Source organism: Naegleria lovaniensis (assembly GCF_003324165.1).
Source record: "Naegleria lovaniensis strain ATCC 30569 chromosome Unknown tig001, whole genome shotgun sequence".
NCBI classification, from domain to species: Eukaryota; Heterolobosea; class Eutetramitea; order Acrasida; family Naegleriidae; genus Naegleria; species Naegleria lovaniensis.
In genome coordinates, this window is record NW_025407823.1 from 911,418 (window position 1) to 937,089 (window position 25,672).

The following is a 25,672-nucleotide window of genomic DNA, read 5'->3' on the forward strand; positions in this document are numbered from 1 at the left end:
CGTTCCTCTTGATGAGGAAACAGGCCTTGCACCGCAAATCAAGATTGCAAAACAGGCGTGAAAAAATGTTTCATCTTTATTTCATCTCGGGTTCCAAGATTTATTGAAAATTATTAAATAATTTACAGAAGCAATTATGGAACGTTCCTCCATATCACAGGCAGCAAAGGAAATGCTGTTCTCTCTCCATGATCTTTCAAGATAATTACGTATAGAATGGGTACTGGGATATTGACGTGGCCACCAGTTTGCAAGCAACCGAAATTCCACAACATTTACATGAAGGTATCTTCAAGTGTCAACAATTCTCGATATCTTCGTTTGACTGCTCGCAAGACAGAATTAAGCACTAGCTCTTTTGGTAGGATCACATCACAATTATCTGGGAACAAGACTGTTGGCCTCAAATTACAAGGAATGGGTCCTCCATTAATTTCCATAATATCCACAATTTCAACGTTGGGGAAAGCCTGCAACACCTTAATACCATGAGAGTGTTGGCATTTCAATCCATTTTCTTTGATATGGCAAGTTGGTGGAAGGAAGAGTGAAGTGTCATCTCTGAAAAACATGGCATAATAGGCAGCACTTCCTGGATCGGAAATGTAAACGTCCACATTTGAAAAGTAATGAATTTGATCCTTAATTGTTTGGAAGTCAGATAAAATCAAAGGATCGATAATTAATTTCTTCTTGAAAGTGTTTGTGAGTTTTTGAATGAATGGATCTTTTTCAACATTCTGCTTTAGATATTCAATGACTTCATCGACATTGTGAATGGCTTGTCCGTGACGACCTGAAGGAAGCTTTCGATTCATGGCAATAATAACATCCTTCTCGAGTAAGAATTTCTTCATTCTTTCCTCCTTTTCCTGCTCTGTGCTGTATTGCTTATCAAAAGGAAGAATACCCAAATTCTTGTATACAAGTCCTTTGAGATTCATATAGAGACTTTCTTTTCCATAGGGATGTGAAACCACATTCGAAATTGTGTGACCGGCATAAAAGTTTGTGAAACATGCTTGAAGAGTGACAGGTCCTTCTGTGGGCATGCCCTTTTCAAAATTATTAGTGCAAGGAGCAGGAAGAATTTTCCAAGCTCCATTCTGATGACACCGCTGAAGAATTGGATTTTTGCTAATCAGATGCCCACCTTGAATAGAATATCGAGTGGCATGTCTTGGATCATATTCATAGGCACCCATCCAATTGTTGCCAGACATGTCAAAAACATCATCCAAATACAAAATGTGATTATCCTCCCATGGTCCATCAGGATTGAAATTCATCATCAGACCCGTAATCATTCCGAGAGCCTCTGACATGACGTGACCGACATTTCCTGATGCAAATCTCTTCAAAGCATACAATGGTTTGTCATAGATTGTGAAATTCTCAGCAAATGCAATAGGTTCATACTCTTCCTTAACAGCGTTGGTTGTGGTATTTCGAATGGATTTTCTTACAAAGGCACGTTCATACACCTTTGTTTTGTCCTTCTTTGTTGAATATTTAAACACCAAATCTCCATCGACCAATTTGATGAAAAAGTTTCCACGATCGGTCATGATGGTCGATCCTTGCACCCACACCCATGGCTTTGAATTCAATTTTTCAAACATAACCTCGCCGGCAAGTCGATCTGAAGACTGGAACAAGACGAATTCTCCTGTTGATGTCATGCACAAGTTATTGATATGACAAGTGGCCATAACCGTATCTTGAGGTGTGTAAATGTAAGGACCTCCTTTTGGTACCATGATTGGCATTCCAGCTACTTTACCATACCGATTGCATCGATGGTGACCCAACAAGAGTTTTGTTTCTGACTTGAGTTTTTCCTCCTTCGTTTCAATTCCTGCCTTCTTCTTTGATTGGGAGTTTTGTGGTGTATTCCATGATGAGGATGCAACGGCTTTCTTGTTTTTCCTATTTCTTCGACGATTCATCTCTGAATCAATTTCCACAGAAAGTCTTTTAGACATGGTTTCTCTGGTCACATACGATGGAAGAGCACCTTGCGATGTATGTGAATGTCCAGCAGCATTCGAAGCATCCTTATTGGCAAGCTCTGGTGGCAATTGACACTTATTCACAAACACACCACTCGAAACCAGAACCATCACCGTACAAAAGAACAAGGACAAGGTCACAAAAAGCATTACAATTTTCAACGTGACCGGCTTGGTTGTAGTAGCCGATTGTAATAATTCTTCCATAAAGGACGTCCCTTTGAGTGTTGAGGACGACTCTGAGTTCCAGCCCATAGCTGTTGCTGGTGTTGTATGAGAAGAAGAGTCAGAGGACATTTAGTAATCTTTTGGTTGTGGTACTTGTTGTTATTGTTGTGACCAATTCTTCTCTCTTGTTGTTTTTTTTTGTAGTTCAGAATGTGCGGGGAGTTGGTGCTTGGATAACATGACATGCTGATTTGTGGTTGTTGTATGAAAGTGGTTGATGTTGTGACCATGTGTATTTGAACAGAACAGTTGTTCATGAAAGGATCTCATTGGTTTTGTACTTTGCATCTCTGTAGTGATGATTTTGGATCTCTCACGTTGTTGTGTGGCCATGTTCACGGATAAACGTTGCACTAATTTGCACAAATACAACGGTAGGGAGATTTTGTTATTCATGGTTGTCATGACCTTGAGGTTCTTTCATTGTGCAAACTCTCTTGTCAGTGGCAGAAGCACCAGTTGCTGGTCATCAGTTCTCACACTCTTCTTTTGACTTTTTTCATTCTCATTTTGTTGGGCTAGCCGTTACATGATTCTTTCCCGCGTTCTTTGCAAAACTGCCAAATGTCATTTAAAAAAATCATTTAAAAAATATAATCACACACCTTTGTCTGTGTGAAAGACCACACTATTCAAAAGCTCCAATCCATAATCACATCCTCTCCTAGCCACACCATATCATGAAATCCTTTTTCAGTAATCTCTTCAAAACCAATTCCACCTCCACAACCACAACCTCCACCTCCACAGCAGGATCCATCACGACCACTTCAACCATTCAATCCAACCGTAATCGTCCTTCCCATCAACGAGCAGCTTCCTTCATTGACAAAACCACCACCACTTCTCTTTCCACAGATTATTCACAACAACAACCAACAAATTCTGAATATAACTCGAACAACAACAACAACCCTTCAAATTCCTCTCCACTCAAACGAAAGAGAAATCAAAATTATTCAGATGACACTCTCCATGACATGTTAGAATCATATTCTCCAAGAGGAGGAGCTGGTAAAGGTTATCATCAAGATCTTGGACATGAAAAGATTCTTTTGAAAGCTCCAACGACTCCGGATCGATCGAAACAACTCAAATTGACTCCGCCCCATGAGAGAGGACTCATGTCGAGAAGAGCTTCTTCTTCGAATGCATGTCATGAAGAGAATGTAGTTAGCAACAACAGCAGCAGCAGTGCACACAATGGTTCAAGATCCCATAATTTGAAACGAAACTCTTCATTGATGATGAATCCATTGGGACTTCAAGAGTCAAATGTCAAACAAAAGAATAAGGAAACTGGAAATTTGTCGACCAGCCAGATGAATTCTTCCAAACATGTCCATGGTCGTTCCATGTCCTTAAAATTCCTTCCTGGACAACTTCAAAACAATCACCCGTCAAGTAGAGAAGATGCTTCAAACTCTTCTTTACAATCTCCTCGTTTACCTTCTTCTCCAATGACCTCCACGAAACAACAGCAATGCTCACCCGCTCGCTCGAATGGATCTACCACGAATTATAATCCATTGGAAACCTTTCCACAGGCATACAAGGGTTTGGAACCTTTTTGTATCGAAGCCTCACTTGCCAAATTAGGAAAGAAATTCAATGAAATGATTTACAAGCAAACTGAGAGTTGGATTCAAGCTTCGAATGGTGAAGAAGAGCTAAAGAATGCCAGTTCTAATATGAAGTTCACAAGAGATTTACTTCGAATGTCTCATTGTATGAGTGTTGATGAATTTGAACCTGTCAAACTTCAACAAGTGAATTCTCGAGCTTCTCAAAGCAACCTTTCGTTACAAACCCCTCTTTCAGGTAAATTCAAGAGAATTCATGACTTTTCTCAAATCGAAGATCCCACTCTAAGAATGATTGAAATTATTAATGCAACTCATGACCTCTTTGAAAATAAGAATTCGAACGGTCCTGTCAAATTCTGTACTCTTGAATGTTATCAAGACTTGACCAATACGTTCCAATCACAAAATGTTCAACCCGATGATTTGGTTAATGTATTTAGAACATTGTGTGTGAAGAGACAACGTCATCAAGCAGCTTCAAGTCAAATGTCATCCTCTCAACACAAAAGAAGCTCGTCCAACCTGTCCTGTATCGAAAAACCACATCCCATGCTTAAAGTGTTATGTCTCATTGATCAATCCGTTGTGGTTGGCACATTAGGTCAAGTAGCTCAATGCATCATGACTCTGAAAAACAGCATTTCTCAACTTCCTCAAAAGGAAGCTGCCGTTACCATCGACCAATTTAAGGATATTCGTGGAACATGGACCGTAACCTTTAGAGATTATGGAGACAAGTTGAGTGTGTTGCATCAACGTACGGATTGCATGTTGACGAAAAACAATCCAAAATTATTTTCCAATAACGGGAATCGAAGTGGCGCCTCTTCGAAATTACCTCGCTCTGAATTTTTGGAATTGTTTCACATCACATGGCAAGTCGAGTTGTTTTTCAATTCTCGAGAAAATCCTCAATTCATTCAAGCTATTGAGGTTTCATTGAGGGACATTGATTGGACATGTTCTGGCTCGAGAGATCTTCACGATGAGAATTCAACATTTATCATGTTGACTCCTGAACAGAGATTTGAAGCAGAGAGAATTTGTCGTCTCTTCTTCTCTGTCAAGAATGAAGTGAAACGATTCAGTCAGAACAATGCAAGTGATGGCATGCGGTCAGTTCTCACACAACCTGTGAAATGTCGACTCGATAATATTCCACCTCATGTTCCAGGAGTACAATTAAGTTCTCTCAACTCGAGCAATAACAATGGATTAACTTCACCAAGACCAACAACTGCGAACGTTGATGGAGGCAATTTGACAAGTCCTCGAAGAAGGGCAACTCCTTCCTTGCGTCTCAATTACAATTGGTTCACGAAATTGTTCTCTTCCAATTCGAATTCGGCTCAAGTGGAGGATGTATTGGCTGAGTATGTTGTTCCCACGAGTACCAGCACTTCCCTTAGATAAATAAAACAAATTTATTATCATATCATATGTTGAGTGTCTGATCGAATCGATTGAAACATGCTCATCTACGTGGAGGAGAAAGTGTATAACCATTCAAACAGCAAGATGGTTTGATAGAAATCATGTTGTTACTTGATAATTCATCACCAACAAGAGACGACTCTGCTTTCATGGATTTGTTAAAAACTCTCAAAAGGGACAAGGTGAAATTTGGTTCTGTTTCCGTTTTCATGCCGAAATTTGTGGTCAATGTTCCAAATTCTTTAATGCAAGATGGAGTTGGGAAACAAATAATGACAAGTTTGTCATCGTTGGAAATACTGTTTTGGATGCTTGCCAAATCGATTCTTAAAATTGATAATATTTTTGGTAAAAATTAATCGAGTTGATAAGTACTTACTCTGTGGGTGGAGTGGCAATTTCTTCTTCGAAAATGGCATTGAGTAATGCTTGCTTTAACTCTTCACTGATATTATTATTTTCACTTTCTGATAGTAATTTGTACCATAAAGATGCAGAAATTGATATCCATGTTCCAAAATATCCATAATTAAGATAAGGAGCGAATGCTTGCTTGATCTTGGTTCTCTTCTTTTTCTTTGTTTCTGTCGCCTCGTAGAAACGATTATGATTAATAACAGACATTATGTTCAATCGGTGGAGCATGTCAACTACAAAGTGTTGTTGGTTGCACTTTTTGATGTCGAATTTTCTGGTTGAATTCCACTCGGTGCAGACCTTTGACACAGTAGTCATTAAAGCATCAATTTCGTAAAGGGTGTAAATGGTTTCAATTTCAATAAATTCCGAGTTGGTGATGTCTCTTCTTCGTACACACGCCACGCTTTGATCGTTCCATTCAATGCAAAACAATCCAATGGCAACAGAAAAGTAGAAGGCTCCTACAGGGCACTCTTCATCCTTGAGATCACTCCTATAGTTCAATAAAAGTTGAATGGTCATGTATGGCTTTTCGCTTGTGCTATCCAATGCATTGATGTCAATATTTTCTGGGTTCAAATAAATATATTTAAATCTTTCAGGTATTGCCAAATTTTGTGCAATTTCTTCAATTTTTTCCTCGTCATTTGAGCAGTTCAGTTCCATAGCTTTCAGTTTTTCAATCACCTTCTCGACATAGTGACCTTCTTGAGCAGAGAGCTTGGTAAATTTTGGAAGTGCTAATGAAAAATTTTCATTGTGACATGCTGGAAATTCAATGTCCTTGGCAAGATTGGCATCCTTTCCAACCACTGAGAAGGAAATGGTCTTGTCAGTAAATATGTTTCTCTTTCTCTGTAAAAAGTTCTCAATAAGAGCAGTATTCACTTCCACGTGTTTGGAATGAGTGATTCGGGCTGAGGTCGGAGATGATCCATCTTCTTCATCGGAGTTACGAGGAGAAGACTTGTTCTCTTCGTACGTGATGATGTTATTTTCGGTTGCTACAGAAGGGTTCTTATTGTTGAAATCCAAATCACTCGAGCTTGTTCGTTGTTGATATTTTCCATTGCTAACATTGTTGCTTTTTGGTAAATTCTGTAGAGCTTGAGTCATGGTGTCCATACGCACCACATGAACCGAATCGGAGCTTTGTAAATAATTATCAAAATTATTGCTGATTTTTACAGATTCATACAGCAAAGGGTAATCACCGGCCAATGCATTGAGAACATCAACTGCAGAATCGTTGGGCAAGACCACAACCAAATCATGAAGAGTGAGTTTTGTAAAATCAACCACTTCATCAAAATAAGAGCTCTCTCTCACGGCTGTTGTGGTATTGGTTCATTGATGGTGTTGTTGAATTTCAAGGAAGATTGTTTGGATCGTTCATAAAACACAATAAATTTTGATGATGATTAGGTCAGAAGAAGCAAAATACCAGTTGGGATCATGTAAGCCGATCGGCATACTTGACAACAAAACACCTGTAACTTACATTCCACAATAAAATCGTTGAATTCCTTCTCATGGAGCCATTTGACAAAATGTTCCTTCTTCCACTCTTCAATGGGAGGAACCTCATGAGATTGATCGTCACCACTCCGAGAACCTGCGAAAAAGTCTTTTAAGAATTTCTTCATTTTTTTATGATTGGAATATCGGAGATGCAAGTATCGAAAGTAAAAATCTTGAGGAGTTACAATTTGCAAAGGGTAATGCAAAGTGATGCTTTTGTTTTGAATCTAAAAAAGTCTCGCAACAAAAAACATTTGGTGATAGTCGGGATTGAACCGACGACCAATGGCTTATTAGACCAACGCTCTACCGACTGAGCTATATCACCTTCACATTAATTTTAACTGAGTGGTTCTTATATTCCAGACAATCAGTCCTTTATGGGATCCTTCTGCCAAACAAGGTTATGTCCTTCCTCAAACCAAGAATTTGCCAACTGTCAATACGAACACACAAAAAATGTGGCCATATCCTCCCCGGCCAACACTTTATACTTGTCTCAGATCATTTCCTCATCTTCTCTTCACCCTCTATTTCTTTCTGTCGTCAATAAATATCTTCATCATCCATTGTGCATCCTTTCCTCATCCGCCACCCAATCACGCTCCTCTCCAAACCTCTTCCTCCACATCATCCAATGTACAAACTCTTGATTTACTCGTTTCGGACCGCAACTCGATACAACAAACTCTCAAAACTTCCCGAGTCATTGGAGTGAGTGAATATGTCTTCTTCTACGTGTGGCGTGACAAGTTCATGCAACGATTTAAAAACATCATGGTCAAACAACCAGAAACTTTGCATGAATTATTCGACAAAATTTCACAAACCCATGACACGACAACATTGCCTTCGGTCTTGTCCATTTCCTCAGACTCGACCTATTTTAGTATTTTCAATGAAAGATTTATGAAAACAATGTTCCCTGGAAATTACAGCATTCGAACGAGTGCAATTTCTTCGACCATTGATTGCTTGACTGGAAACACAATGGTCGATGTGGATGCATTTATTCAGAGCTCCTCTCCAGCGTTTTTCGTGAGATTTAAAAACAATCGACACGTGTTAGAAAGTACTGGGCAATGGACGAGTTTGCAAGATTTATGGATGTATCCCCTCATGCCGAGAACTCTATTGGTTTTACCTAAATTGGGAACGATGGAAAATGGAACAGAAATAATTTATTATTTGAAAAGTCTTATTCAGAATCAAACACAATATTTAACAACGAATCAACAGTGTGGAACTGAGACGATTGTGAATCGAGACTCGGCTTGGATTCATTATGGATTTTCCTTTTTAAATTTCACATCCAATGATCTGCAAGTGGTTGGAAAAGTATGGAACGTCACTGTTGAATACGATCAACAATATCTTTCACAATTGTTTACAAGTCAAGATTTGGGTGTGACGTTCAATCAAACGTTGGAAAGCGTTTCTTCGATGGTTTCTCGTTCGAATTGCAACTATTGTCCATATTCGATTTGTTTTACACTCGACGGACAAGACTATGCCAGTTATATTTCCATTGGAATTGCAATGATCTATTACATTATATTCTTCTCTACTGGAATGTTTAAGAATTATGCCATGCAACGTCGATTGATATTACCGTATTTACCCATTTTTGGAATGCTTCGAAATTGGAGTAATACGACTCTTAGTGAACATGTTTGCTTTTCCGTATTCAGAATTTTGGCATTATTTTCAGTCTTGGTCATTTTAGCTGTCTATTTTGTCACTACCATTCGTTTCTTCTATTTGAGAAATTTATACACCATCATGTCAAAAACAAAATTTGACTCGAGTCCATGGACCATCAAAATTCACAAAATGTTGAGTTCAGCTCTGGGTGGAATTATCTTTTCGGTATTGGCTGCCATTGCCTTCAACATTGTGGTTCTCATTCCCATTTCAACACCTCTTGTAGTGATGCGAATGTATGCTGGCATTAATTATACGGGTGTGGCTGTGGTTATTCTTGCAGTCGTGTTGAGTACAGGAACATTCATTGTCGATGCCATTTTGAATCGATCGAATATTAAGAGATTTGGCATTTGGAAGTTTTTACTTTTCGATGATCCATTCTATTTGAGAATTGATCTCATTTGTACTGTATTAATTTTGTTATTTTTGATAATTTATATTGTGACATTGGCAGTGGTGGGTGTGGTCTATGCCGTCATGGATGTGCTCATTTCCATATGCATTATTCAAGTGTGTGGTGGGAATGTCATGATTTTCGAATTGGGAAAACGAATCATTTTCTCAAAGAGACATGTCGAAAATGGAGAATTGGAAAAACTTCTGAGACACAATAAGGAATTTCATGCACTCATTTCAGAATATTCTGCTAAAGAATTTTCCTATGAAAATATTGCCTTTTTCGAATTCTTATACGATTACAAAGCAGGACGTAAAAGTATGGATTTGAATACCTTGAAACAAATGGAGGAACAATTTGTGTCACCCTACTCGAAATTTGAAGTGAATTTACCCTCTCAAGTGAAAAAAGATTTGGGTGATTTGATTCGTCAACTCAATAATCATGAACTGCATGAAAAGGAAGAGAAAGAAAAGAAGGAAAAAGTCATTTTGGGTCTTTTTGTGGAGCTTGTCAAAAACCTTTCGGATACTTATCAAAGAATGCAACAAACCAAACAATATTTGAATTGGAGAGCAGTGTATACAGTGCAACAAGAAGCTCACGTTGTAGCCCCTGTGGATTAGTATGATGTTACGTTGGATCATTGACCAAAATTGTTTTTCACAAGACTGAATAATACCAAGCAAGAAACCAAGTGGTATCGACGTGCTTTTTTCGAAGGAAACTGCAAGCATGAACTGTTCTGAATTGAACCTGTGAAGTTGGCAACTTTATTGAGATATGAACGTGATGGATGTTATACTTAAAATTATTATTGTCCCAAATAAACATCATGATAACGTTGCTTCATTCTTTCTTGATATAATTCATCGCTGTACTCATACACATAGCCGTTGTTTCGGAGAGCTGCTATCGCAATTTCTGGATCATTCTTCATGATCATGCTTGCATAACGTAAAGCATACCCATTATTCTTTGCTGTTTCTAAAATAAACTCTCTGTCAGGAAAATAATACGTTCCTACAATACCAAGACTATTGATTTGGATGGCTTGTAATAAAAACTCCTTGTCTTGAATAAATTCTTTGGGTGCATGTTTTAAAACATCTCTACAACCAAGTTTGATAATTTGTAAAAGGAATTGTTTGTCGCTTAAAAGTGTTCTGGAAGCACATTTAAAAGCATCCATGTCTTGCTTAATGGCTTCAAAAACAATTTCTTGATCACTTCTCAACCTCTCAGACGCATAGGCAAGAGACCAACCATTATGCCTCACAGCTTCTAACACGACTTGCCTATCATCTGTCAACTCATGAGATACATATTGGAGTGCATCTTTCCATTGTCTTACTGCAGCCAGTACAATCTCTTTATCTTTCCTCAAGTCCTCAGAGGCATAAATTAGATTAGATGTCCAATAGTTCCTTTTTCTCTCAGTGACAGCAGCTAAAACAACATCTCTATCATTCTTTAACTCCTCCGAGACGTATTTCAATACACCTCCATCTTGACTCACAGCCACCAATGCAATTTCCTTATCGTTCTTCATAGAGTCAGAGGCAAAAAGAATTGCATAGGCATCATTTCTGACTGCCATTAATACAACGTCTCGATCATTCTTCAATTCATCTGACGCAAATTCAAGTAAACATCCAAATTCTTGAACCACTCGACTCAGGATATCTTTTCTTGAATAACTAAAAGTATCTAACATTTTAAATTCTGTAAATATTAATTTGAGAGCTTGTAACATGAAACTAGAATCTTGTAGTAAAGAATTTGATACCCATCGCAATGCCTTGTTGTTTTGTTTGATTGCTTCAAAAATAATGTCCTTATCCTCTGTGGAAGCAAATTGCAATGCTTCACCATGTTGTTTCACTGCAGCTAAAGCAATTTCCTTATCCCTCTTCAGCTGATCACTTGCGTGCTTTAGAGCATTACCATTCTCTCGAACTGCTTTCAAAATAAATTCTCTGTCAGTTCTAATATCGGATGGGGTATAAGTCAGAGCTTTTGAGTTTTGCTTAATAGCTGCCAATAGTACTTCTTGATCGTTGCGAACTTCTTCACTTGCAAATCGTATTTCTAATCCGTTGTGTTGAACTACTTTCAATACAAAATCTCTGTCTTCTTGCAATTGTTGCGATGCATGTTTTAATTTATAGCCATGCTTTTTAATGTGATTAAGAACAAATTCCTTATCATTCATAAATTCTACTGGAAAGAACTTTGTATATTTCAACTCTCTATTCTCAAGCCACTTCTTCTTTCCAGCTTGTTGTAATGAGAATTTATTTTTCAATAATAATCCCAATCTACAAAGGTCAAATTTTTCATTATTGTGATGGTTTTCAAATTTTGAAAAATCAACAATAATCATCCGTACATTTTCCTCATTTCTTGTTGGATGTAATTTGGGAAATGATGGCTCATTTATCTGTTTTGTGCTCGGGTTGACAATTGAATGAAACAGGTTGTAATCGAACATTTTTTTCGTTTGTTTTTGAACCTACACTTGGGTTCGTTCTTTTATCTTGTTTTAACTGGGTTACATGATCTTTTGAGCTGAAACCCAGTTCAAGAATGGAAAGAAAGCCTGTTCATAAAAACAAAAAAATGTTTGAAATAGCAAAAAAGTTGTATGATCTTTTGGCTGATAATGCGTATTTGATTGCTGGAGTGGGCACAGTAGGATTTATTTCAATAATTTATTTCAAGCAGAGAGAGGCATGGTTGGAATCCGAGATGGATTCTAGACAAGATTTAATCAATCCGAGTACAGTTTATGGTTGTGCTGGACTTACGGATGGTGAGAATACTTGTAATAACCATGGAAATTTACAATACAGATCAAGTAAACCATGCAATTATGCGGTTTGGGTTGATCGTCCTCGAGAGTATGAACAATTATGTAATTTTCTCAAGTCATCTACCGCTCGGGTTGTGGTGTTAGTGGGAATTCCACAGTCAGGACGAAGCAAATTGGCCACAAAGGCAGTGTTAGAGGCATATCCTTACGAACTCACACACATGGATATTAGAAATTCCCCATTTGATGATGTGCATGGATTGGAAGAACGATTTTCGAACAAGACTTTTGATGTGAATGACGCCATTTCGAGTATAATTCGTGGATTGGCCAAGACATTGAGAGGAGAATTGGATGCACTTGAAGAGGTCACCAACGACAATCATGGTGGCGAGCGGGAGGCATCCGAGTCGTTAAATCGATTTAAAAGAGCACTTCGAAGATTTAAAGAAATTGTCATTCCAGCCGACAAGCCACATTTGTTTTTCGTGAATCATATGGAAGCATTTTCTTCGTTAACCAGAGACGTCGTTGGATTGAGAGCACTGGAATATTTCCTATTGTGGTTAATTAATTTGACTCGTGACCATCGTAATATTAGGTATGTAGTAATTTCATCATGGTGATGTTTACCATTTATTTACCTTTTCAACGCTATACAGAGTATTATTGACATGTTCACCCTTATTTTACTATGATTTCATGATGGATATTCCATTCAGAGATAATTTACACATCGTTGGTTTGGGAGATTTACCAAAACAAGAGGCTAAGAGTGCCTATGAAAAATTCATTGCCTCTTTTGCATGTCAATTTAATTCGAACGAACACTCCATTCCACCACCTCCTGATTTTGAACAAGTTTATAACATTTTAGGTGGCCGACTTCATGATTTAAGCAAGTTTGTAGAGCTTTACTATACCACGCAACAAAAAATAGAAGATTATCCAGACTTGGGAGCTACCATCTCTAAATTCACACAAGTTCTGTATCCAGAATTGTATGGAAAATTAATGAGAGCTCAAGTTTCATCTTCTGTTTTATGGGAAAAGGAACATGTCATTACTGCTTGGAAAATGCTTCTCAATGCTCCTAATCATGTAGTTCCATACGTGGAATTTATTGAGCAAATTCCCATGAACATTTTTTATTCAATGCTTCGATTTGGACTTGTGCTGTTTCGACCTCAATCGAGCGGATATTGTGATTTTGAAATTTGTAAAAAGATGGACACTGTCACTTTCAGAAGGCCCTTGGACAGAATTGCTGCAAAAACAGTGCTTGACAAAATGAATGAAAATAGCCTCAATTGAGCAGACTTTAAGAGTTAATTGAATTTTTCTAACAAAAAATCCATAGAGAAGAGCTTTTCAATTTTTGAAGAAGACAACTTTTTGATTCGAACAGATTGAGTTTTGGCATGCATGTTAGAATTAGATGAGAAATGTTGCGAGTTCTTTTCTACACACAAGTTCACTGAGATTAGCTAAATATAGATTCCTTCAAAAATTTGAGTTTTGGCATCTGAATGCATTTTTCAACTTTAAAAAAGAATTTGACACTCATCTTGTAGTGCACCAGTTGGCTGTTGACACCATGACTGCACATTCAAATTCAGCATCCTCCTTTTCAACCACCACCAGTATGACATCATCGTTGGCCTCACTCACTGAATATCACATTGCAGTTGTGGGAAGAGAAAATGTTGGTAAATCAGCACTCACCATTCAATACATTCAACACATCTTCACAGAAGAGTATGATCCAACCATTGAAGACTCTTACACGAAACGAACTCGAATCGACAACAAGGCCTGTTTATTAGAGATTGTAGATACCTCAGGCCAAGACGAATACAAGATTTTGCGAGACTCGTACATGAGAAGTGCCTCTGCTTTTCTCTTAGTTTTGAGCGTGACAGATCGAAAGAGTATGGATGCCATTCGAGAATTTCATGAACATATTTTGCGAGTGAATGAGTCCAAAGTTGAGGAGAAACCAATGGTTCTTGTTTGTAACAAGTGTGATTTGGACCACTTACAACGAGAGGTTTCTATTCAAGAAGCACGAGTATTGGCAAAGGAATTGGGAATTCCACACGTCATTGAAACCTCTGCTAAAACGAGATGGAATGTTGAAGAAGCGTTTGAACTCTTGATTAGAGAGGCTAGAAAAAATTCTGACGATGGAACTTGCTTTCCAATGAATGATGGAGTTAACAACAAGATGACGAGACGAAAGCACAAGTTACGACCATGTGTGGTCATGTAACTAGTTCAGCTATCAAAAATTCCATTAATGCATCAGAACTTGTCTACTCGCAATATTAATTCATTTGTTACTAACAATGGTTTTGATTAAGATTGACAATTGTCAAAAGAGAATCGAATGATGGATTACACATTCATAGATATATTTACAATAATTATTGCAACTTGATGGCTCCAGCTTGAGTCAAGAATTTAGTGGTCACTTTCACCAATTCTCTCCAATCCGCATACTTTACTCCAAGTACATTTCTACTCTTGGAATTATCAATTTTTGGTGGTCTTCCCAAATTACTCTCCAAGAACTGACGAACACCCTGAGGTTCAAACACCGTGGCAACTCGACACAACACATTTCCAAACCATCCTTCCATTTTCGTGGTTGGCAAATTCTTTAACATTTTCTTATTATTTCCATAGACGTCATCACTTCTCAAATATTCAACCAAATCCTTCATCAAAATAGTGTCACTTGCAATAAAGAAGCGTTCTCTTCGTGAAGGTAAAAATCGTTGTGAATTATTCATGTCCAGTTCCATGGCCAGAATGTGAGCTCGTGCCACGTCTTTCACATCCACCACGACAAAACCAATTTTGAAAATCACTGGAAAGTTGCCATTCACAATTTGTGAAATAATTTCATGACTCTGATTCACTTGTTTTTCATAGACGGCTTCTCCCAACACTGTGGATGGATTAATGACAGCCAATTCTAAAAAGTCTTTTCCATACTTGCTTTCCACTTCATTCATATAATTCCATGCAGCCTTCTCAGCACAAGTTTTGGAGTAATAATAAGCATTCTTGTTGAGAGAGGAAACTTCATTCCAATCGTCTTCATTGTAGGCATGATCTTCCTCAAAGGCAGTGTCGAACATGGCAGCCATCGAACTTGTCAAAATAATTCTTTGAAGACGATCGTCTCCGGGAGAATCATGATGAATGGATTGAGTCAAACGCACTGAAACACATTCTTGTAAAATATCGAGCGTTCCATTCACTGCTGGATCGACAAGATCTTTTTGTGGATCTTGAACTTGCATTTTGAAAGGAGAGGCAGTATGCAAGACAAATCGACAATTTTCAATGGCCTTCTTGTAAGATCCTTTTTGATTCAAATCAGCTTCAAACAAATGTAATCGTTCCTGCAATAGGGATAATGAAAGTTTTGGACCGTTGGGCTGTTGAGAATCGTATTTGAGAAGTCCATTGTACAATTCTTGTTGTTTTCCGTTTTGTAAAGAACGAACAGTTCCTTGAATCATGTAGTGATGGGTTGAACTGGTTAATAATTGATAAATAATGTGTGAGGCAATAAATCCGTTGGCTCCAGTCACACAGACTCGAATGGGGGGTGCAGTCGAAGATGACATTTTTTGTTGGATTATTGGCGTTTGAAGGACCGACTGCACTCGAGTATTTAAATTCATTCGGAACCAGTAGCGCGCATAGTATGCTTCTAAAAGAGTGAGTTAATGTCCATTCACTTCGAATTCGCAACAATTTCTGATTGGTGGCATTTCTTGGAGTTCCCAAGTGCCACTTGTCAAAAAATGCGCACGCAGCTGTTGGCTAAGATCGTTCTCCGTTGCAAACACTAGAAATCAAAGAATGGTCATTCATAATGGAGAATGATCTTTTCGAATTTCAATTTCACAAACTAGTACCTCCGTTTCATAGAACCATCCATTTCGCTACGCACAGCCATTTTCAACTCAAACAAAAAATGGTTCATTTTCATCATCAAGCAGTTGTTGATTCAACTTGTTCTTCCTTGACCATTAGCAAAGAGTCCTATGACCTCTACTGTTGCTTACTCAATAGTGCTGCTTCGAGCCATGAATTAGAGAGTATTTTTACACCCTTTCCTATGGCTTTTATAAAGAATTCAAGAAAAGATTATGATCGCATGAGGGATGTATTATCTGTCATGCCATCATCGGATGATGTATTTGTAGAGCCCTTTTGTACAGATGGAAATTGCATGACATTTAACTTGGGTAATGACGAGGAATTGTCCCAATTAATTTTCGAAATGACAACATACATTTTCCATAATCCGAAAAGCGAATTGGAAAAGACAGTAAAATTAGGAGAAATTAGAGATTTATTTGAATTTATTTTGAAAAAGCAATGTAATCAGAAATTTTCTGTACATTACATATCCTATCATCAATACATGAAAAGTAACAAAGGTGTAGTACTCTTGAAACCAGATCACATTTTTGAATTACGATATAGAAATATGGATTTTAGTAATGATTTTTACACTGGATTTCATGCAAGCTCAATAGAGAATTTTTGTTCAATAATAACTAACTCTCTTCAAGACATACATATAACTAACTCTCAAATGTCTGGAACACGCGAAATGAAAACAGGAAATGCTTTTGGTATTCACATGTGTGAGGACGTGAGGGTGGCACGTGACTGCTCAAAGGGAGGAGTTATTCATTGGAAGAATTCAAAGCTTGGTAGTCATCTATCTGCCGTTGCACAATGCCAAGTTGTCGGAAAGCAAGAACATGCAATGAAAACAACATCTAACGATGAAAATCGATATTTAATTGTTCAGAACAGTGATTTAAGGATTCAATATATTCTCGTATTTTCACATTTCAAAGAACAAAAGGAACTGAACAGGTTTCATCACTTTTCACGAGGAATGATTTATATTGTCCTGTTGATCGTTGTCGTGATTGGAAGTTATTGGAAAATATATTAAGAGAGCTCCAACGATTCTATAAACACAACCCTTTGTGAGTCTCGACTCGTACATTTAGTGGCACACTTTTGACCTCTCCACCCATCATAGCATGAACACTTGTCATTTGCTTTACATTTTCCATGACTAGTACAAACAGCAGGGTATGAGGCTTCATATCCAAAGCAAACGTGAGCTACATGTAGAATCATACCAACCTTCGTCACATTGACACGTATTTGGAGCGATGCATTGACCATGAGCAGAACGATTGGAGAGCAAACAGGCAACTCATACATTGCATGAATCTCCTGTCCGTCCTTCACTGCATTGACAAGTGAACGGTTTCACACACACACCTCTTCCCGAACATGCGTCAGCTCAGTGGATGGATCTTCAAAAACTCTGTTCGCGAACGAGTGGGTCAGGATCAGGATCACTCACTTTGGATTGCGTTGAGAGAGGTTTGGTTGGTGAAACCCAAGTTTGATATTGGGGAATTCGAACTTGTTGTAGTAAAACTTTTTAATTTTCTGAAACAGATTGATAGCTGCTACTTCCTGCGCGCAACGAAGAAGGAACTACAGGAATACCTTCCACTCGAGAATTCTCAATTCTCAATCGTTGTTCATCTCTCATCTTGACAATACAATAAATTAAGGTATTTGCAATAATTACAGCAACGACTAGAATGGCAATAAATATTCCAACCATGAGATAGAGACTCACGTATGGCACATTCGAATCTGAAATGTAAGAATCTTCATATAAATTATAAACTCCAAATACTCGTTGATTGTAAAAATATGATCCTGTGAAATTGAAATTAATTTCATCCAAACATGTTCGATTCATGAGAAAGACATTGGGTTGTTCCATGGTAATGAAATTGACTAGTAATTGCATTCCAACTGGAATGAAGGATTCTGCCACAGTTGGACTCGATTCCAAAGTACAATGAACAGAGAATGGGATAATAACTAGATCATGTGAATTTCCACCCATCGATGCATTTTGTGACAATGCAGACCATAATGGAGTGTTGGGATCTAAATTACCATTTAACATTAAAAGTGGAATATTGGTGGTGAATTTCTGTTGGAAATAATCAGCGTCAGGAGTATAGGTGGGCCATTGAGTAACATTCAATCTAGATGCAAAATTAACTCCAATTCCACCCATTAAAATTTCTGAGCTATTCCATTCATTCATTAATTGTTCTAATTTCACATTGGAATCCCACATTTCTGAAAATGCAATGTTATATCCTAAAACCAATGACCTGAGAGGTACCTGTTGTGTCAAACTTTGAGTTGGCATGAAAATCTTTTTGATATGAAGTAAAAATGGAATATCTACATATTCATCGCATCGATCCATTCGGTAAAAAATTGCAGGAATGAGCATTCGTCCATATTGATTTGAAATTAAATGGGTGAAAATTCCTTTCCATTCAAAAAGTGAAATTCCTTCTGAAATTGGTCGACAAGTTTCATTCACATAGACACTTCTTAATACTCGATGCATGTACGAGGTTAAATCTCCACCATTCTTGAGAACTTTTTCAAATTTTTCTTTACATTCATTTCTGAAATTTGAATAGAGTTGTTTGTTTTGAAGAATGGAAGTGTCACGACCATCTGCAACAAATTGAGAGGTTGCAATTCCTGAGAAATTTCCTCCACAAAGTTGCATGAGAGCATTTCCAACTGCTGTGAAATCTTCATCAAATAAATTAAAGACAAGACTTCCAATTTTCTCATTTTCGTTCATTCCCATTGGAGCTGGTTTTCCAATGGTACTGACAACTCCATCCATAATGTAACCAGAGATTAAATTTGGATTACCAGTCAATTCTAAATAACGAATCATTCTTGAAACCCAAACAGTACCGTAAGATTGGCCCATGACAAATACTTGTTGATTTTGAGGAATATTGATGGATTGAATGAGTTGGACCATGTCAATTCCAGCTTGCTATATGTGTGGTAATTACAGAGTTTTTAAAAGTATGACATGAAGAATAATTTTTGAAAATACATGTAAAATTATTTCAGATTGCCCATTCCACACAAAAGTCAATAAAACTCTCTAAGTCGTGCACAAACCTACCTTTGATGAAAAGAGATGAGTTTTTCCAGACCATTCATTTTCAAAAGCTTGAGCACATCCATTCTTTGTCCATTCCTTGTCACTAATAAAAACTCCTTCATCACTTCCTGGAGTCTCTGCTTGTGTTGCGACACACGTCACACGAGAACTTCGACCAACTCCTCGATGATCTGTTGTGTAAATGTCAAATTGATCGTCCAACATTTTCACTAACAAGTCCATGTCCAAGTCAAAACAATTACTGGCCTCTCCTGGACCTCCAGCTAGTAACCATAATGCACGAGGAGCATTCTTTGTGGAGTCAGCTCTCAATCGTTTGACAAATAATTTAATTGTTTCGGAATTTTGAGGGGACGAGTGATCGAGAGGAACATTGATTTGAGTGCATTCAGCTTTGGTTCGATATGTTTGGTTTTTGAGAGCATCTATTGAATGATTTGGTGATTCCGATGATGAAGAATGATGATTTTGGATGCAATAATTTTTCACATCATGTGAAAATTAAAATTTGTGAAAATATTGTTGTTTTGAAAATGATTACATGATTATTTCCAACGATTAGATCAATACACGGAATGTTCATATTCACATGATTTCAATATTACTTACTCATGGAATTCACAGCGTCAATCATGGTAAATCGATGAAATTGTTGTTCATTCAAACTTTGTCGTGAAATATATTTTGTATTTTCAGCAATTGAAAAATCTTCATAATGATTACAGACATTCCATTGAATTTCATTTGAAACGATGACCATACTCATCATCATGACCATCATCATTAGTGTTATCAAAATTGATTGAATTGAATTCATGTTGTTGTTATGATGATTTTTGAAAGAATAGTGAATCTCCGAAAAGTAAAATACTATGATCGCAACGAATAGCACACGATGTGTGGGAAGCTCAAAATTCTGATTTCCAAAAATTAGCCTCGCGCGCGAAAGATATTTTTTCTGTTGGGTTGCCTGAATTTGGGTGGTCGTTCTAAAGATGAATTGGGTTAGTGGTCTATTGAGAATTCTCTTTGTTGGACCACGGATTTGAAATATAGCCAAAGTCAGGACTATGTGCTGAAAACTTCCGTGTTTTGGAGCTTTTTGTGAGTATTAAGCATACCCTCATAAAAATGTCTCAAATCTCTCCCGAACAAAGACGCAATGAAAATGATGAGCTTGCCCAAAACACTTTCAGATCGTCAGTTAAACAACGTATTGGCTCAGTCAATTTTAGTAATTGGGGAATTGTAATTATCACCCTTATTGTAGGAATTGTAGGATATGCCCTAAACACAGGTTCTTTAACTTTCTCTCAGTTTGTTCCTTGGCATTTCCATCTACTTAATCCCGATTACAATCGGGCTGAAATGCTAAATCGTTCTTTTGTATCATCAAAAAGCATGATGATGAATAAGGAGCTTATTTCAGTTCAAAAGGAAATGTTCCATGTCTTCAATTCAACGCTTCACCTACTTCATCAATGTAATAGTTTTTCTAAGTATTTGTTTTTCGGAGAAAGTGGAATAGGAAAAACAACTGTAATGAAGGCTGTTTTGCACCAATTTCAGCCAACTCCGTTTATTTACATAGATCTGGAAGCGGAATTGTCTTGGAAAGATGTTGTTCAAGGTTTAGGAATTTCTTCATTGAACGAAAATTATTCTCTGAATAACCTAGTGTACCATACATTGATAAACTATACTACAATATACAAAAAGGACCTTATTCACAACTGTCCTATTATTATTCTTGATGCAGCAAATAGAAAGCCTGACATGACCAACAAAATCATTCAGTTTCTAAGAAAAGAGCCAATGTCAACTGTTGCTTTAGTGGTTTTGTCTTCTGATAGAGACCACCGCTTGATAACAAAAGCAGGGGGTAGAGTTAAACGGATAGAGCTAACTGAAGCATCCAAAGCATTTGGTGTAGAGTATTTGAAAGAAGATGAAATTCCTAATGATTTGATAGAAGGGATATTAGAAATAACTGGCCAGAAAATGATGTACTTGCAAACAGCTAAGTCTCTCTATAAGTTGCTCAGACATTCAAACAACACTGAGATGTTTTTCCAACAACTGAGGGAAGAAGTTTTTGATGACATTTTTGATTTTTTTGTTGCACTCTCATTGCCTTATCAGCATGCAATATTCGACTTGGGAACTCTATTGATTAATAGTACAAAAGGTGCACTTGAAGAGAACGTTTGGTTATCGTTTTTAGGCAAAAACCATCCAAGTATTGCTTCCTCTAACAAACGTATCAACTTTTTATTTAATGCAAACCTGATAAGAAAAACCAAACGTGTAATCTACTTCCAAAATGCAGCAACTGAAAACTACTTTAAAAAGAATATTCAACAGCTATGTGAACACATGGACGAGAGAGCCCCAGGTCATGCATGCAAAAAAAGTATCCAACATGCAAAAACAACTTCATAAAAATGTGGGAACTACAACTGTGTTTATTTGTTATTCGATGGTTTGGGCTTGCTTGATCATACTTGTATGTAGATCTGTTGAATTATATCCAGTAATCAATAAACACAGCATGACATGACTCTTGAACCTGTTGACGGTGATAACACCAATGTATGAGGCTCACTCCAATCAAGATCGAGAGAACTGAGCCTATCATGGAAATTGAAGATCCATTCACAACAACTGAGCAGATAAGATGTGAAATTACGACAAAGTTCACGCTTCTCATGCTGCGATGCGACTCAATCTACTTGCACATTGCTTGTCTCGTTAATTTGTAATATGAATATCCACAATGATTGATGATATGAATCGTAATGAGCATTTGCTTTGTTGAAATGACGATTGTCTATGAAAATGTCAACATTTCAATCGGCAATAAATTCTGCTCCCACACTGATAAAGAACACAAATTCATTGCTGTCATTTATAGCTACTAAAAGAAATGGATGTCTGGATCTCTATTAGAGATCATTAATGATTTGTTGCCCCACGGATTTGAAACATAGTCAAACTCCCAAGATAGTATCTCAAAATCCAAGGTCCGCCTCCATGCGCTAAATCCGGTCTTTAGTGAAAAGTTGTGTTTAAGGCAGCTCGTTTCCTTAACCAAACCTTACGAAGAAACGTACGCCCTCATTTCACTCTTTCATTGGCGAAATTGAAATTGTTTTCATTGGTTTTTAAAACTCCACTGCGAGTGATGAATCGAAGAGAGCCCAACAACAAAAAACAACAATCTTCATGTCCCTCAATGTTTTTCTCACAGTCATCCCAATCAACTCCAACATCTACTCATGATCGGTTGAGAAGAAGAAGAGCAAGTACTCCTTCGGTCTTACACTCTCGTTCGCCCTCGCCCACTTCTTCTTCAGCATTTCAATCCACATTAACCCTTACTCCCTCTCAGAAACATTCTTCTACTTCCTCCTCTTCGTTATCACCTCTCCGACCGAAATCTTCATTCAAAACCTCCACGAGAAGATTATCCCTTGCTCCAACTTCACCCAATACCAATTCATCATTGTCTGTTTCTCCTTCCTCTTCAACTACTTCTTCACCATCAAGATCACCACTCTCCTTCCGAAGATCTTCCATCAGCTCGACTTTAACCCCCACTCTACATTCAACTCGACAAGAATCAGTCCGACCAATAACACTCATATGGAATTGAATAAGAAGCACACTCATCGATCACCCTCTCCATTACCTTGTCGTTTTATTGAATCCGCTCAAGAAGAAGAGTACGATCATTTACTTTTTCAAATGTTATCACTTCCCACCAATGATCCTCAACAAAAAGACATAACGAATTGGTTGAGGGATATTTCTGGAGCCAGTTGTTGCTGTATGTGTTGCGGTAGTACCCATACCAAATTATTAAGGTTTGGAAAGGAAAATATTTGGTGTAAACGATGTGTGAATTCTCAACATGAATTGTTGGGCAAGGTGCAATTCAGTAAGCAATTTTATCGATAATGGATGGTCTCGTGGTCTCTCAAGTAGTTATTGATACAAGTGACATTATTAAACTGTTCACTATTTGTTTATGACAACGAAAGAAGCTGATTCTTGACATCAGTTGAAATAAACATGATTCAAATTCTTACAAATAACTTGGGTAGATTTATGCAGTCAGCACACATTTGTATGTGCAAGTTCGGACTGGAATCTAAACTCCCAACTCGAACCTTTGTGGAATTTGAAAAATCAAAGCCTACCTTCAAACAAAATAAAAATGAAAAACTTGTGGAAAAGATTTAGCTTGAGCGGAGCAGCACCATCCTCTGCATCATCATCCACAACAACAAGTACCTCATCATCGAATTTTAGTAATACCAACGGAGAGGAAAGACTTGATGGTAAATACGGGAATAGTACGTTAAATCATTCATCTGAAGCAAGTACTTTTGTGGCCAGTAATAAGCACAGTAATAATAATAATGGTGAAACGACCAGGCTTCATCAATCCCAATCATACCAAAACAGCAGAATAATTTCAATGGAGTTGAGCATGCTTCCGCATCACGCAAAACATTGAGATTATCATCACCGTCCACAAATGCTACCCTACTCAATCAGGAAATTCAAAATATTATTTTCAATACGAATCAAGCATTAACGAATTCTACGGTGCCCAATGTACAACCAGAATATTATTTAAAGTTTATTGTCATTGGTGGCCCGAATGTGGGAAAGTCTGCCATTGTTAACAAGTATATGAAAACAATGAACATCCCTCGTTGCTGATCTCTCCGACAAGCAATGGTCTGTACATTCCTACTATTGGTGTAGATTTATATTCAAAGCCAATTCGGAAATATAGAAATGCACCCATTGAAAAGCAAACAGCTATTCAATTCCCAGTGAGATTGAACATTTTAGACATTCCACACAGCGAGCACACCAAGAAAACTGTTTCTCGATATTTTGAAAATTGTCATGGAGTTTTAATAGTCTTTGATATTACGAGTGTGAAATCTGTGTCTGCGATTGATCAATGGCGAGGGAAAATTCCAAATCATTTAATACCCAATACGATACTACTTGCTCATAAAGCCGAGATGAAACCTCATATTATTAATTCCAATTCATTGGATAATTACGTGAGAGATTCAGGTTTGCTGGCATGGTTTTCCACGAGCGTCAGAAATCAACAATCCATTACTAGGCCATTTCAATACCTTATTGACAGAACGTTATCGAAAATGATTCGTAAATATAACAGCCTACCCACACTCAATCACCACATGAATAATGGGGCCTCCAAGAAAATGCAAATTTCCACCTCGAATTCGACCACTAACCACAATTCTATTGCCATTAGTGGCCAACCGAATCATCATTCGGGTACACCAGACCTTTCTCCATATTCAACCTCAGCCGACTCGTCTAACTCTGCTGATAACACACCATGCAACAATAAGGATTTTTTGGAAAATCAAAAGAATTTTTTGGGAGAGCGTTCTTCCTGTTTATATGACATTCTTGAAGAGAAGAATCCAAATCTCACATTGGAAGCCATTGAAAAATTCAAAACTGAAATTTCTTCATTCTATTACCAATTATCGAACAGATTTTTGGAGTTTAAAAAAGTGTGCCAGTCACAACATAATGAGAATGATTCTCATTTACTGGATATGCTTGTTAATGAGTGTGATGCAGAGAAAATTATTTTGCTGAACAAGTTGCAGCTTGTAGAGAAGGAAGTTGTAAAAATTACCTCTACCATCTCTACTACCACTACAGAGAGCAGTTCTCTTTCATCCTCTTCTCCAACGAAACATGTGACCAAATTGTACATTGAATTGAAGAGAGAATTTTATATTGTAAAAATAGGTAAGTTGAGCACGTGGTAACCACATGTTGAATCATTGATTGAGCAACATGATGAAATGGTTTATTTGATTGAATTGGACAGATAAGTGGATTAGTTTTTGGAATTCCCTGAAAACACGATTTTGCCTTAATTACATATTTTTTGCATCCAATTCTTCTTCAAATTCGAACGAGTCAACATTGTCCCCTTGCGACACCAATCCATCCAGTAGCAGGTAAGTGAGTGCAATGAACTGTTACAACTAACCATTACACGTGCTGTTGTTATTCTATCCTGCACATATGAACTCCTTAATTTTCAAAAACAAACTGAACCATCCAATGATGATAGTAGTAGTAGCAATGGTTCTGAAATTTCCTCACCTCTCTCTCAACAACCTACGAATCAAGCAATTTTAAAAAAGTTGGAATCTCGTACACACAAGATTGAAAAATTGAAGCATCAATATAGAAATTTGATAAAATCAAATTCTTCTCCTCAGATCCTCACGCAAGATATGGAGCTTCTTGTGGAAAATGATAATACTTTTTCAGTCATTAATCAAAACTTTAGTATTGACATGATTTCAGACATGTATCCAGCATTGTCAAACACAAGCAATTTTTCAAAAGAGAGTCAAAATGGAAGAGAAGTGAGCCATCAATGAA

General features: G+C 37.4%; 13 protein-coding genes across 13 annotated transcripts; 8 read left to right on the forward strand and 5 right to left on the reverse strand.

Moving 5' to 3' along the window:
• Positions 1-275: 275 nt before the first annotated feature.
• On the reverse strand, positions 276-2,309 carry C9374_003976 (uncharacterized protein; the record flags this gene model as incomplete). Its single annotated transcript, XM_044693563.1, has 1 exon — positions 276-2,309. The coding sequence occupies one exon, from the start codon at positions 2,307-2,309 to the stop codon at positions 276-278; it is 2,034 nt and encodes a 677-aa protein (XP_044556106.1).
• Positions 2,310-2,920: 611 nt separating this feature from the next.
• C9374_003977 (uncharacterized protein) lies at positions 2,921-5,239 on the forward strand (the record flags this gene model as incomplete). The annotated part of the gene is made up of 1 exon (XM_044693564.1): positions 2,921-5,239. One exon carries the CDS (start codon positions 2,921-2,923, stop codon positions 5,237-5,239), a length of 2,319 nt encoding a protein of 772 aa, XP_044556107.1.
• A 61-nt stretch (positions 5,240-5,300) lies between these two features.
• C9374_003978 (uncharacterized protein) lies at positions 5,301-7,326 on the reverse strand (the record flags this gene model as incomplete). The annotated part of the gene is made up of 3 exons (XM_044693565.1): positions 5,301-5,586; positions 5,640-7,011; positions 7,182-7,326. The coding sequence occupies 3 exons, from the start codon at positions 7,324-7,326 to the stop codon at positions 5,301-5,303; spliced, it is 1,803 nt and encodes a 600-aa protein (XP_044556108.1).
• Positions 7,327-7,660: 334 nt separating this feature from the next.
• C9374_003979 (uncharacterized protein) lies at positions 7,661-9,931 on the forward strand (the record flags this gene model as incomplete). The annotated part of the gene is made up of 1 exon (XM_044693566.1): positions 7,661-9,931. One exon carries the CDS (start codon positions 7,661-7,663, stop codon positions 9,929-9,931), a length of 2,271 nt encoding a protein of 756 aa, XP_044556109.1.
• Positions 9,932-10,119: 188 nt separating this feature from the next.
• C9374_003980 (uncharacterized protein) lies at positions 10,120-11,799 on the reverse strand (the record flags this gene model as incomplete). The annotated part of the gene is made up of 1 exon (XM_044693568.1): positions 10,120-11,799. One exon carries the CDS (start codon positions 11,797-11,799, stop codon positions 10,120-10,122), a length of 1,680 nt encoding a protein of 559 aa, XP_044556110.1.
• A 128-nt stretch (positions 11,800-11,927) lies between these two features.
• Positions 11,928-13,434, forward strand: C9374_003981 (uncharacterized protein; the record flags this gene model as incomplete). Its single annotated transcript, XM_044693569.1, has 2 exons — positions 11,928-12,721; positions 12,783-13,434. The coding sequence occupies 2 exons, from the start codon at positions 11,928-11,930 to the stop codon at positions 13,432-13,434; spliced, it is 1,446 nt and encodes a 481-aa protein (XP_044556111.1).
• A 283-nt stretch (positions 13,435-13,717) lies between these two features.
• On the forward strand, positions 13,718-14,392 carry C9374_003982 (uncharacterized protein; the record flags this gene model as incomplete). Its single annotated transcript, XM_044693570.1, has 1 exon — positions 13,718-14,392. The coding sequence occupies one exon, from the start codon at positions 13,718-13,720 to the stop codon at positions 14,390-14,392; it is 675 nt and encodes a 224-aa protein (XP_044556112.1).
• A 154-nt stretch (positions 14,393-14,546) lies between these two features.
• On the reverse strand, positions 14,547-15,761 carry C9374_003983 (uncharacterized protein; the record flags this gene model as incomplete). Its single annotated transcript, XM_044693571.1, has 1 exon — positions 14,547-15,761. The coding sequence occupies one exon, from the start codon at positions 15,759-15,761 to the stop codon at positions 14,547-14,549; it is 1,215 nt and encodes a 404-aa protein (XP_044556113.1).
• A 353-nt stretch (positions 15,762-16,114) lies between these two features.
• C9374_003984 (uncharacterized protein) lies at positions 16,115-17,113 on the forward strand (the record flags this gene model as incomplete). The annotated part of the gene is made up of 1 exon (XM_044693572.1): positions 16,115-17,113. The coding sequence occupies one exon, from the start codon at positions 16,115-16,117 to the stop codon at positions 17,111-17,113; it is 999 nt and encodes a 332-aa protein (XP_044556114.1).
• A 504-nt stretch (positions 17,114-17,617) lies between these two features.
• C9374_003985 (uncharacterized protein) lies at positions 17,618-20,021 on the reverse strand (the record flags this gene model as incomplete). Its single annotated transcript, XM_044693573.1, has 3 exons — positions 17,618-19,069; positions 19,205-19,629; positions 19,814-20,021. The coding sequence occupies 3 exons, from the start codon at positions 20,019-20,021 to the stop codon at positions 17,618-17,620; spliced, it is 2,085 nt and encodes a 694-aa protein (XP_044556115.1).
• A 314-nt stretch (positions 20,022-20,335) lies between these two features.
• C9374_003986 (uncharacterized protein) lies at positions 20,336-21,646 on the forward strand (the record flags this gene model as incomplete). The annotated part of the gene is made up of 1 exon (XM_044693574.1): positions 20,336-21,646. One exon carries the CDS (start codon positions 20,336-20,338, stop codon positions 21,644-21,646), a length of 1,311 nt encoding a protein of 436 aa, XP_044556116.1.
• A 793-nt stretch (positions 21,647-22,439) lies between these two features.
• C9374_003987 (uncharacterized protein) lies at positions 22,440-22,859 on the forward strand (the record flags this gene model as incomplete). Its single annotated transcript, XM_044693575.1, has 1 exon — positions 22,440-22,859. The coding sequence occupies one exon, from the start codon at positions 22,440-22,442 to the stop codon at positions 22,857-22,859; it is 420 nt and encodes a 139-aa protein (XP_044556117.1).
• A 564-nt stretch (positions 22,860-23,423) lies between these two features.
• C9374_003988 (uncharacterized protein) lies at positions 23,424-25,671 on the forward strand (the record flags this gene model as incomplete). Its single annotated transcript, XM_044693576.1, has 5 exons — positions 23,424-23,562; positions 23,802-23,901; positions 23,949-25,024; positions 25,107-25,239; positions 25,359-25,671. The coding sequence occupies 5 exons, from the start codon at positions 23,424-23,426 to the stop codon at positions 25,669-25,671; spliced, it is 1,761 nt and encodes a 586-aa protein (XP_044556118.1).
• Between the last annotated feature and the right edge of the window lies 1 nt (position 25,672).